The sequence below is a fragment of the Chiloscyllium plagiosum genome, unplaced genomic scaffold (assembly GCF_037043375.1).
Source record: "Chiloscyllium plagiosum isolate Xiang-an unplaced genomic scaffold, Cpla_swu_hap1 HiC_scaffold_12, whole genome shotgun sequence".
In the NCBI taxonomy this organism is placed as follows: Eukaryota; Metazoa; Chordata; class Chondrichthyes; order Orectolobiformes; family Hemiscylliidae; genus Chiloscyllium; species Chiloscyllium plagiosum.
In genome coordinates, this window is record NW_028270150.1 from 40,187,160 (window position 1) to 40,200,854 (window position 13,695).

The window sequence follows — 13,695 nt, forward strand, 5'->3', positions numbered from 1 at the left end:
CCTGCTCCTCATGATGCCTGACTCACTGTGCTTTTCCAGCACCACTCTAATCTTGACTCTAATCTCCAGCATCTGTAGTACCCACCCCTGCCTATAGCTGGTTAATTCCCAGTGGAGGTGGGTTGAAGCTCTTAATTCGTCTTTACTTAGGCACTTAAGGGCCTCCGTTAGTGATGGGAGCAGGAATGTTTGGTTTGAGTACACCACCACCTAATTAATTGCCCTTCACTCACTGGTTCTGAGTGGAAGATAGTTCCCAATCAGTGTGCAAATGGACTGTTTCCACCAGCATTTGTATTTTTGTGATTTTAATTTCTGTCCAGCTGAGAATTGGGTCCTTCTGCCTGCCCCACGTGATAATTGTGGTAACATTTTATTCATGATTCATCTAAAGCTAATCTGGGGTAACAAAATGTATGTAAATAATACAATTCTGTTCTTTAGGAAACTGACATTCCTGCTTATTCAGCAGCCAGTGTACTGGGTGTATATTTTCTATTTTAATAAACTTATTTCTCCTCCTTTTGTAGTTAGATTTTTATGAACCAGACACTCCTCTGGTGACTGCTGTAACAGATTACTTCTTATGATCAAAGATAACCTGGAAACAGATTTTCTTTGTGAGAATTCCTAATAGTTTTGTTGTATTTTAATTTTTCCAACAATGATCATAAATGTATCCCGAAACTTGTAAAGTTGCTTTGTGTTCGCTAAATATATTAGGGGCATGATTGGAGCTATCTGCTTGGGGTGGAGTTGGAGGTAGTTGTCTATCAGTGTAAAATAAACCAGTAGAATTGGTGAAATGATTTACATGGTTGGCATAGTTTGCTAACAGAGTACATCGGCATGAATCCAGATGTTGCCATGAATAGAAAGTAATTAAATAATGTTGCTGAATTAACACTGTGATGTTGCACTGAAATATATCAGGATTTATATTATCTCTTATGGGATCATTGGAGTACAAACAAGCAAAGGTATTTGGTCGAAGGATGTTTTACACTGCATAAAATATAGCCAGAGGTTCGTCCTTCAATGGTGGACGGTACAAGAAATATTCAGTCAAAATGATCAGCTTAAATACTTTTGAAGTGGTCAGCATCTTTGAAAATAGACATTTGATTCACTAAATGAATGATACTTATGAGATGCAAGATTCCTGTGTTGGTCAATAAAATGAATGGATGAAGTTGATGTATGGAGAACAAGTGGCTGTCATCATTATCACAGTGTCTCAGTGTCATCTCTGTTGGTGTTTACTCCTTCTCTCCCATTCTTTGTGAATCGCTGTAGTCTCCCAATTCCTCTTCTGTATTTCTCAGTTTCTCTATATTCCGCTATCTGCATTTTCTGCTAGTGTTATGTATGTCTTCTGTAAACCTTGCATTATTTCTCAATGCCTCACATATACTACGTGTCAATTTCTCACTCTGTTCCTCTCTGTATGTTGCTCATGTTTCATTTTCTGCTTGCCTGTCGCAATAACATGCATCCAAACATAAGGTTCTTACCTTCAGATTGTTCAATTTTTAAAAAAAAACTGCCTTTGCATCAACAACGATGGCTGGGCTTGGGGGAGAAAAAGAGGATGAGCAAGGACTGGACAGAGAGAGAAACAGAGGAGTGGCGGTTGGGAGCTAGCATCTGAGCCTATCAGGTCAGCTAAGGTAGTCATCTTGTTGCTTAAGAGAAGGATAAAACCAGGTAGTAAGATGTGTCTCTATTTTTATGTGACCAAACTGATAACTGTATCTTTCTTTACCCAGCACAAGCAACGACCACAGTGACTGCAATGATTGGAGATACCGTAACACTACCTTGTGAGGCGAAACTATTTGGTGATTTGAACTTGGTGTCGTGGAGAGTGGTGAGTCATTTATAGACCTTAAGCAGGGGGTGGTGACGGCCTAATGGTATTGTGACAATATTATGGCTTTGAGACGTGTATTTTGTCCTGTTTGTTTTTTCAGAAGAGGAGTTTTGAGATAGAGGTGCCAAACTGTTTCTTCTAAGCCATAAAATAAACTGCTTGTGAGGCTCTGGGTATTTTTTTTAAAAGATAGAACAATAAAAGCAGTACGAATGGATAGAGTCAGTCCCCCACAGAACCAGGGTTTTAGTTTAGTTTTCAGTGGTGGTTTGGGTTTTGGAGTTGGCTGTGGAAGCTATACCAAATCTCGTTCAGCCACAGCAAAAAGCTGGACTTTTCTCTCTCTCTCTCTGCCAGAATATTCTCTTGGTGATCTTTTCTCCTGCACTACATAAACGGCGCATATGAAACAATCTGTTTTACTAAATTTGTCTTTACCAAGGTTGTGTTTTCAGGATGTTACACTACTGGAACAGTTGCGGTTTAGTAGTTAAATAATCTATTAATCTGGTAAACTTTCCAATAGAGTTAAAGTTAAACTAATTCTTCTTCCTTTTGTTTGTATTTTAACTGTATTGTGAGAATAAATCATGTTTTGCATAAAGTTGAGAGTGTGGTGCTGAAAAAGCACAGCAGGTCAGGCAGCATCTGAGGAGCAGGGGAATCGACGTTTCGGGTATAAGCCCTTCATCAGAATTCTTCTCCGTGTTTTGCATACAGCCTAGTAGTATGACCAGTCAAATCACATCTGGAATGCAGTGCCTTACACTTGCCTGTAAATAAGGTAAAAGTTAGAGTCAAGGCCATTTCCTTGATATATTTTGAGGGGATTTTGTCTGGACTATAATATATACTATAGTTAGACTGTTAATCCAAAGAGGCAAAAGTGAGGACTGCAAATGCTGGAAATCGGAGTCTAGATTAGAGTGCTGGAAAATCACAGCAGGTCAGGCAGCATCCGAGGAGCAGGAAAAGCAATGTTTCAGGCAAAAGTCCTTCATCAGGAATGAAGGCAGGGAGCCTCTGGCGTGGAGAGATAAATGGGAGGGGGTTGGGGCTGGGGAGAAGGTATCCAACAGTACAATAGGTGAATGGGGGTAGGGATAAAGGGGATAGGTCAGAGAGGAGGGTGGAGCGGATAGGTGGGAAGGAAGATTGGCAGGTAGGACAGGTCATGAGGATGGTGCTGAGCTGGAAGGTGGGGGGAGGAGAAATGTCCTGACATAAAGGATCGAAGAGCTGTATGTTATTTACATGGAGAAAGACTACAGCACAGAGAGATTTGAAAGTCCTCCTGCAAAAAGCTAGATTCCAAATTGAGTGGGTAGCAGAAGGCAAGTGGAATTATGGCCTTTATTTCAAAGCGTATGGAGTATAGGAACAAGGAAATCTTGTAAAAACTATATTACTGTGAATGGTTCTGCTCACTATCTAAGGAAAGACATACAGACATTGAAGGCTTGTGCAGAAAAAGGGTCACCAATTTTGAGGAGTGGTGTCCTATCTGAGGATAGGGAATGTGTGCAAATATTTTACTGCAGGGATCTGTCAAGGTTGGATCATTAACAATTTCAAAGTTGAGGTAGATGTTTTTATCAATAAGGAAATTGAAAGGTATGGAAAAAGCAGAAAAGTGTTAAGGATTATCAGATCAGCAGCATAGAAACAATGAGCTGAATGCTTCTGCTCATCCATCTTACAAACTAATGTGTACGTAAGCACAGGTTATGCTTCCTTCAGGATTCAGATGGGATCAGGTATTTTACAGGGTATATCACCTGCCACCCCTGCTAAGATGACATGATCATGTGGCCCAGCAAGACAGCTCCCTGGTCAGCCAACATCAAGGGCTCTATTTAACCCTTTAATATTACGGTCACTGGCTGAAACAACAAATAGTCTTCATCCAAATATCCAAAGATCACAAGATGAATGGGGTGTTAAGAAGTACACATCTCAGCAGAGTTTCTTCCACCTGATCAATAAGCATTTTTCTTGTTTCCTTATTTATAAAATGGCTTTACGATTCAGCTACACCAATACACAAGCAATATTTTAACCGCCTCTCCCAGCCTAATCCCAACAGCACCGCCACGCAAAATAGGGATTAGGCTGAAGTCTCTGCTCCAGGACACGTGATGCTTCTGTCCGTGCTCCTTGATGCTAACCATCAAGGCCTAGAGATGGAGAATGGCAAGTTGAGATGCGACAAGTTGAGATGCTGCCAGTTGAACTTCAGCATGTCACCATCTTTCTGCCTGAAAATCTCTGGTAGTACCCAAAGAAAGTGAACTGTTTGTAGGCATGTATTGTTGACCTTAATTTCTCGTTCTCTCTTTCAGAGATTAACTGATACATCTAATGAGCAACTACTTTCATACTCACCATCAAACAGCAAAACAGAAATGAAAAATATACCTGAATACAAGGACAGGATACTTTTGAATAAAAATTTCTTCTTAAATATCACTGATGTTGGAATTAAGGATGAAAGAGTGTTTTCCTGCTTTACATTGGTGGGTTCAGACATAGATGAAGTTCCAGTCGCCCTCAAAGTTTACAGTAAGTAAGAAAATTAATTATATTGACATAACATAACTATTTACACAGCAGAAGATTCCCAGTGAGGACTGTTGTATTTGCACATTGTACTCACCCCATTAATCTAGTCTGCCAGTAAACACCAGAAGTAGTTAAGACAAATAGAATCTTGCATTTTGTTTTGAGGAACAAAATGCAGCTTTATTTCTACCTTTATAGATCAGGATTTTGTTCTTATGTCCACAGAAGCATCCAGGTTTTTACGTAAACTGTAATCTTCTTTCATTACGTCCCAAAATAGACTACTGTTACTTAGCTGAGTTAGTTTGTTGGCTATTTTCCTACAACTGATAATTACTGTCACCACATTTTGGGTAGATTGCATCTAGTCTCTCAGAATGCAACATAAATTTCCTTCACAAAATAATTCCCATTTTTATGAATTGAATGATTTGCTTATGACTAACTTTTTTTTTGTTCTGTTTCATTTAGAAGCACCATTGACTCCTGAAATAATGGAACCGGCTGCATTCCTAGATGAAGGGGTACTGCAGAAGGTATATGCAAAACACAAAAACACGAGTGATTTGGTAATGTAGGCAAGACAGCTCCAGATGGATGGCAGAATTGCTGGGCAGTTCTGTGTATTATGTCACAACCCACTAGGGTAGCACACTGGAAATCAAGCTCCACTCCCCCTGGAATTGTCACAAAAGTTAAAGATTTTATTAGCGTAGATAGAATTCCCCAATTTACCTACCTTTTTTGGTCCCAGGTCGACAGAAAGCAGAGACCAGGTTTCTGTACTCAATAGGAAGTACTATTGATGACCAATAAACAGATTCTGGCTGTAGGTAAATGACTATGAACTATTGGTGTATAACTCGACGAGTTAAAACTCTAACCCTCTGAGAAAAGTCCCTCTACAAACAGACAAAATACATTGGTGTTATGGAGGAAAGAATTTAGAAGGCAATTCATTGGCATCTGTTCACAGGGTTGGCTAAAATGATTCCTTTACTTGCCTGGATTTGCTGTAGTTCAGTCTTTCTTCTCGAGGTATCTTTCACTTCCTTACAGAAAGCACAGGGCTCTTGATTCACAAATTATAAAGGGTCTGACTTATTGGTTAAAAGCAACAGCTTATAGCAACCGGTGGGAGAAAATATCTTTTTTTTCTGAGATGTGTTTTTTAACCGAAGAGAAACACCATCTCCACTTTCAGAAATCCAAAAGGTTTTGGCCATATCATTCCGTAACCACAAATTGTTAAGCACCTCAAGAGCCAATCACAAAGCTGTTGGTAGGCAAATAGTCATTGACAACTGTTCACCACTCATCTAATCCTGGCTGAGCTTCACTATATACACACCCCCTGGTGCTAGCCCATCTGCAACAGACCTCACCCACTGTGTGAACAAAACAGCAACGTAAATCTAACTTGGAATGAGTTTTGGTAACTTCTAAAAATGTGCAGTGATTATTTCTGCAGTTAATCCTGAGTCTTAAAACTACTTTTGCATTTCACTCCACAATCAAAATGAAGAAAAAAAAATGGTCCAGTGTTTACAGTTACTCATTTGTGGCCTAGTGAATAAAAGACTATGATTTGTATTAGCAAAATGATAAAATCCCTTTGCAACTGTTATTTAAGACAGTCATATCTGGTATTACTTACACACAGTATAGACCATTGTCATTTCAAATCAACTAATTGTTAGATGGGTTTGACAGATTCAGGAAATATAAACCTATGCTTTAGGCATTAATATTCTAAGAAAATCACAAGGAAGTGGAGTTTGTTTGTGAGGTTAAAATAAGTGGCTCGAAGATGATCAAATTCAGGTTTTAAAGACGAATACGTTGGTAACGTAGTCATCTTGTAAAGGGATCGAATGTTAGAGACAAGTTAAAAATCGGAAGGTTTGCAGCTTTGTGACTAATGGTAGTAAAGAAGATTGGAGAAGGAGTAGGCCATTGCTCCATCCTACAACTAGGTGACTTATCTTTTACCTCCATGCCATTTTGCTGCGCTAACTCCATACCCCTGAATATTTATAATAGTTAGAAATCTGTTGATCTCTGCCTTGAATATACTTATTAACTGAGCTTCCACAGTATTCTGAGGCAGTGAGAGAATTCCAGAGATTCATCACAAACTTTACTGAAGAAATTCTTCCTCATCTCAGCCAGGAATGGCCTGTCGTTTGTCCTGAGACTGTGTTCTCTGATTCTAGATCCTCGAACTAGGGGAGATACCCAGGCAGCATCTATCCAGTACTGATTTTTGTCTCCGTCAATGAGATCACCTCTCATTCCTCTAAATTCTAGAGAATAAAGGCCCAATCTATTCATTACTCCTTTTAAGACAATCTTGCCATCCCAATGATCATGTCCACAAGGCTTTATTACGTTCCCCCGAGGTAAGTAGATTCTCCTTTAGATAAGGAGACTAAAACTGTACACAGGCTCCTGATGCAGGCTTGTCTGTGAGATTGCAGTGTTGGACTATTACTGTTACTGTTGGACTTGAATTCTCCTGCAATAAAGGCTACTGTACCATTTGACTTCATTGCTTGCACCACTTGTGTGTGCACCTTTCAGTGACTTATGAAGGAAGATCTTGCTACAATCTTGACAATAAAACATCATCAAAAAAGTGAATAAAACAGCCACTATAAATTGTTACATATGACTGTGATTTTTGGAAATGGAAAGGAATTGCGAGACAGTTTGCTGGCACTGATCTCTCAAATGGTTCATGCTTGTTGGAATCAATGGCATTTTCTATTCCTAAGAAATTCTTATGATCCTGTGAGTTGAATGATATTTTTAACATGCTTTATTTGTACTGATTAACTGAAAATGTTAATTACATTTCTAAAAGAAGATATTCCGTGAGTTTAAGTAAGTTCAGTAAGTTTAAGGCATCTCGTGCTGTAATGGAACCGAGAAGCCAACAAACATTTTATGATGGTGTCACGTTTTGAACGAATGCAAAAAATGCTTTTTTTAATATAGAAGTTTGATGTCCATTAGTACACCGGGAAGTTTCAATTACAGTTGAGGATCAGACAATATCAAAAGGATTTACACATCAGTTTACATATTTGACATGTTACCTTGGTGTAAAACTCTGTTGTGCCACCTCCTGTTGGTACCTATCAGGCATGTGGGCAGTTGTGCATTTCCAACCATGTTTGCTCTATCCATTAACATTAACTGGCATTCACCTCCATCAGACTATGTTAAGGCTGGTGTTAGGAAGGAGCATTGATCTTTGTCTCAAAAGTTTCCACACACATTTCTGTACAGTTAAGTTCTCCAGTTGAGAAAATGTTGATGACTAATAAACACAAATGTCAAATATTATTACTGAAGTGTTTCCAGAAATCTGATAATTGTATTTTTTTGCTTGTTTCCATTTACCTCAGGTTGGTGTGTGTGTTGTGAACAATACCTACCCAATGCCCAATGTTACGTGGCAGCACAATGATGATAATGTGGACCTCAACAGCCCAGGTATGACTGTGGCTAGAATGGGTTTGCCATTTTTTGGTTGCTTTTCATTTATGCCATTTCTCATGGGGGCTGATAGATATGCTGCCTTCAGATTAGATAAATATTCTGCAAAGCTAGCATGTGATATTCGGCTGTTTGGCCACAGAACACGTCAGATTTCAGCCTAATCCTGTCCTTGCACAGAGTAAGCTTCACTGCATAGTAACTGGAGATTCAGGTGGCTGACCTACCACAGCACCTAAGCCAGTACCTCTTCCCTCCCTCTGCTCTGACGTCAGTAGTGTATGACTTTTAATTATGTCTCTCTCCGTTTTCTTGTCCTCTGACATCTACTCAGCCCTTCTTAGGTTGAAAAATCCAGTTTTCTTCAGATGGCAAAGGCCTGCATGTTTTGTCAATTGCTGAACAAATAGATGGGTTCATAGTTCCTTGAAAGTGGAGTCACAGTTAGATAGGATAGTGAAGAAGGCATTTGGTATGCTTGCCTTTTTGGTCAGTGCATTGGGAAGTCGTGTTGCAGCCGTACAGGACATTGGTTATACCACTATTGAATACTGCGTGCAGTTCTGGTCACCCTGCTATAGGAAGGATGTTGTGAAACTTGAAAGGGTTCAGAAAAGATTTACGAGGATGTTGCCAGGGTTGGAGTGTTTCAACTGTATAGACAGGCTGAAAGGGTTGGGGCTATTTTCCCTGGAGCATCAGAGGCTGAGGGGTGACCTTATAGAGGCTTATAAAATCATGAGGGGCATGGATAGGGTAAATAGTCAAGGAATTTTCCCTGAGGTGGGGAGTCCAAAACTAGAGGGCATAATTTTAAAGTAAGAGGGCAAAGATTTAAAAGGACCAAAGAGGCAGATTTTTCACGCAGAGGGTGGTGTGTGTATGGAATGAACTGCCAGAGAAAGTGATGGAGGCTGATACAATTACAACATTTAAAAGGTATCTGGATGGGTATATTAATAGGAACGGTTTAGAGGGATATGAGCCAAGTGCTGGCAAAGGGGGCTAGATTAATTTAGGATATCAGGTCACCATGGGTGAGTTGGACAAAGGGTCCATATCCATACTGTACATCTCTATGACTCAGATTAACATCCTTGAATATAATGGGGCTGGATTCCAGGAACTGTATTGTCTTCTACTCCAGTACAAACCAAGCAAGGTTAATTAAGATAACCAGTATGACCTGACTCTTTCTGACATATTAATCTGTTTGAAAACCCCTAATGCAGCAAATATTTGTATGCAAACATCAGTTTAAAAATAAGTTTTGAATCTAGTGAGAGAATTGGGGCCAGACTATTCAGGAGAAATGTTAGGAAGCACTTCTACAAACAGAGGGTGGTAGATGTTTGAAACTCTTCGATATGTGACAGCAGATGCTGGATCAGTTGTTAATTTTATTTTTGTGGCGCTGGAAAAGCGAAACCAGTCTGCCAGCATCCATGGTGCAGGAGAGTCGATATTTCGAGCATAAGTTCTTCTAAACTTGAGCCAAATAAAATTTTGTTAAGCAAAGATATGAAAGGGTATGGGCCAAAGGCATGTGTATAGAGTTAGACCACAGACGTGCAATGATCTTGTTGAATGGTGGAGCAGATTGGAGGGGCTAAATGGCCTACTCCTGTTCCTAAGTCCTAATCGGTGATCTTGCTTTGATAGTGTTTAAGGTAATCTTGATTGAAATGCCCTTCACAGAGGGATCAAGAACCAGAGGACAAAGGTTTAACATGATGAATGAAAGGTGAGATGATAAAGACTTCAAACATGAAGTAGTTGTTATTATGGAAGGCACTGAGAAACAAAAACAGAAATTGCTGGAAAGTCTCAGCAGGTCTGTCAGTATTTGTGGAGAGAAAGCATAGTTAATGTTTCGGGTCCAGTGACCCTTCAGAATTTGTTGCTTAGATTTTCCTGCAATTTCTGATTTCCAGCATCTGCAGTTCTTTTGGGATTTTTATGCCCTGTGACAGAGGCAGAATCATAGCCTTTAAAAGGGATTCCAGTTACATTCTGAAGGAAAATGATCTGCAGAGTCATGGAGGAAGTTTAAAGTCAGACTAGCTAAATTACTCTTGTAGAGATTCAGCATGGGATTAATGGACCTCCTGTGCATTTTATAATGTTAATGAATGTTTTGCTTACTGTTTTCCAGATGTAAATGTTACCAATAATGTAGTTACTGATGAAAATGGTTTTTATGAAGTGCAATCTTCTCTGAGTTACTCGTCAAGAAGGGAGGAGGGAAAAGTTTCTTTTATCTGTACGGCAATTTACTTTGAAGGCCTGAACAAGACATCATCCAAAACATCTTCACCAGTCACTTTGTTGATCCACTGTAAGTAGTAGTTACCAAATCTGGTCCCAGCTAAGGTAGTGCTGAACATTGAATGAATTGAATGAAATGTATACTCTTCTGTCAAAATATGATTTTCGTTTACAGTCCCTTTCATTTCCTCAGGACGACACAACGCTTCCCAGTCAACGAATTGTCATCAGTTTACATGAAATAAGATCCAAGTTAAATGTCATCATTAGTCTGTTCATGTCTGTTTTGGTTGAAGGTTAAATGTTGGCCATGGGATACGAAGATAACTTGTTAGTGTGATCAAATCTTTTACATCTATCTGAATAGGCAAATGAGACTTTGGTTTATCAGCTCATCAAAAAGATAGGCCTTTTGATTGTGAAATATTTCTTTAATATTAAACTAAAACTTCAAGCTAAATTCACTAATTCAAGTGGAAATTGGAAACTAGCCTGCTGTCATTTACCACTGTTAAATATTTGTTTGTAAGGATTGAGTTGTTTTAGAGCCTAGTTACAACATATGTTGATACTGTACTATAGTGACCGAGTGTATATTCAAGACACATAAAATTTGTGTCAATTATTCTGTATTAGTTGTGCAGATTTTAAATATGCCCTTGTGACTTACCATCTCACATTAGTTTTCTCTCTTCTGTTATAACTCTCCTCTATTTCAGCACAATTATGAACTATGGTGAAAAATTCCAGGCTCAGCACCAGTCTCTTCAAACTCTCTCCTAAGGTTCAGTTTTCTTTCCGAATCCCTTGAATATATTAGTACCTTCCAAAGCAGCAAACTGGGACAGTCAGGTTCTTGGGGCTTAGACACTGAACTGGATAAACCTTATAACCTTATAAATACTGTGGCAGGTCAGAGAGGTCATTTGTGAACCAAAGCCTGTCCACCATCAACAAGTCAGGAGTTTGAGGGAATACGCTCCCCTTGCCTGGATAGTTGGAGCTTGACAACACTAGGGAAGCTTGATACCAACCAGGACAGTGAACAGCAACGCCAGCTATCACATTCAACATGCACTCCCACACAGTGACAGTAGTGTGTATAATCGATCTGATTGACTGCAGTAGCTCACCTATGGCTTCTTCAACAGCAAGTTCCAAACTTGTAGCCTCGACCACATAGGAGGACAAGAGCAGTAGATGTTTGGGAAGAGTTCAACCTGAACGCTCCCTTCCAAGCCACACATTGTCTTGACTTGGAACTATGGCACTGTTTTTTTCACGCTCCGTGGGTAAAATTCCTGAAACTCACTCTTTGAAAACACTGTGTGTAACCCTATTTCACATTGACTGCTACAATTTCAAGAAAGTGGCTTTCTACCATCCTCTGGAATGCAGTTAGGGATGGCAATGAATATTAGCCCTAGCCAGTGCCTTCTCCCCATCTTTGTTTAAATTAATTGTGGGTTTGGGCATATTGGGTAGGCCAGGATTTATTACTCATCTTTTCTTCACCTTGAAAAGGTGGTGAGCTATAGTGTAGGGGCATGATCAATGCTGTTGGGGGTAGGGTTTCAGAATTTTGACCCAGTGACGATGAAGGAACAACAACTATCGTTCCAAGTCAGAATAGTGAGTAGCTTTCAGGGGAGCCTTCAGGTGATGGTGATCACATGCATCTGCAGCTTCCTAGATTGAAGTGGGTTTGGAAGGCGCTATCTAAGGAGCCTTGGTGAATTCCTGCATGGTACACACTGCAGTTACTGTGTATCAGAGTTGGAGTGAGTAAATGTTTGGGAATGTGCCAATCAAACCTGCTGTTTTATCCTGGATGGTGTCAAACTTCTTGTGTGGTTAGTGTTGCACCCTCCAGGCAAGTTCATCACACTCCTGAATTGTAACTTGTAGATAATGGATAGGCTTTGGAGAGTCAGGTGATGAGTTACTTGCTACAGGATTCTTAGCCTGTGACCTGCTCTTTTTACCCGTGTTTATGTAGTCCAGTTTCTGGTTAATGATAATGCCCAGGATGTTAACAGTGTGTGATTCAGCAACTTTAATGTCACTGATAGTTTGGGGGAATAGTTCGATTCTGTCTTGTAGGAGATGGTCATTACATCGTGCAAATGTTACTTGTTACTCGTCAACCTAAGTCTGTAAATTGTCCATGTTTTTCAGAATTTGGACACAGACTGCTTGTGTACCTGTGCTGAACATTGCGCAAACATTAGCAAACATCCTTACTTCTGACCTTATGATGGAGGGAACGTTATTAATGAAGCAGCTGAAGTTGATTAGGCCTAGCACACTATATTGACGAACTCCTGCACAGACTACCTACAGCTGACATGACTGACTTTCAACAAACAAAAACTATCATTCTTTGTGGTAGATATGGCTCTAACCAGCAGAGAGTTAGCAACAAATTTCTATTGATTATAATTTTTTGAGGTCAAATCCGGCCTTGGGGTCAAATGCAGTCAACACCTCCCCCCCCGCCCCCCCCCCCCCCACCCCACCGCCACTATCACCCTGCCCCAGCAATTCAGTTCTCTTGTCCCACATTTGAATCAAAGCTGGAGTGAGATCAGGAACTGAGTAGCGCTAGCAGAACCCAAACTCAGCAGGTTATTGCTGACAGATGTTGCTTGATAGTACTGTTGATGATTTCTTTCATCACTTTACTGAGGATTAAGAGTAGGCTGACCAGGGTGGTTTTGGCCTGGGCAATTTCTACATTGTCAGGTAGATACCAGTGTTGCATTCTGTAAAAGAATTTTAAAAATCACTACACCCTTCATCCTCTTGACCCACAGGCGAGCTTAACATATACTTGTTTTGCTTACCCTCCATCTAGTTCTGGTTGCTATTCCGCGTAACTTTGCAGATAAGGCACCCTTACAGTTAAGCCTTAGTATAAAATAGAAGACAGGGCCCTGATGATATTGACGTCTGGTTTGCTTATTTAAAGTGAGGACATCACTGGCATGGACTGATTCTCACTGCTGTCTGCAATTTAAAATTGCAGTCAGTCAAAGTACGTTGCAAAAGAAGTAGGTAAGTGTTCCCAGAGGTGCATCCCGGGAGCGAGTCCCGGACTGGAGGCTGGCACAGGAGGTGAGTCCTGAAGGCAAGTCCCAGGGATGAGCCCTGGACCAGAGGCCATCATGGGTTTGGGTGAACTGAAAGCAAGGCTTCAAGTTTTGAAGCCCAGGAATGGTCTGGTGATTTGGCCTAGTGTGGTCTAGAGGCTAGGTGCTAGCATTGACTTTGTGAAAAGGACTGAAACATTTAAAAATACTCAAATTATTCAGTCTTATGTTTGTTTGTTTATTTATTTATTTATTATTCTTTCAATTCTGTAACAATACTTGAGTATCTGTCCTTAGTCCCTAAGGTGGCACAATTAGCAGCAACATTGCAAACTTTGCACTCAAATGAATGCGGTGAACATGACAATAAATGAATATTTTATTTATTTTAACACA

General features: G+C 40.0%; 1 protein-coding gene across 1 annotated transcript in view; it reads left to right on the plus strand.

Annotated features, from left to right (window-relative positions):
- The window catches only part of alcama (activated leukocyte cell adhesion molecule a), a 312,067-nt gene that overhangs the window by 254,198 nt on the left and 44,174 nt on the right, over nucleotides 1–13,695 (plus strand). The window contains exons 2-6 of the mRNA XM_043701077.2: nucleotides 1,770–1,870; nucleotides 4,216–4,435; nucleotides 4,907–4,971; nucleotides 7,849–7,936; nucleotides 10,095–10,277. Of these exons, the coding sequence (XP_043557012.2) occupies nucleotides 1,770–1,870; nucleotides 4,216–4,435; nucleotides 4,907–4,971; nucleotides 7,849–7,936; nucleotides 10,095–10,277 (657 nt within the window). The remainder of the gene's footprint in view (nucleotides 1–1,769; nucleotides 1,871–4,215; nucleotides 4,436–4,906; nucleotides 4,972–7,848; nucleotides 7,937–10,094; nucleotides 10,278–13,695) is intronic.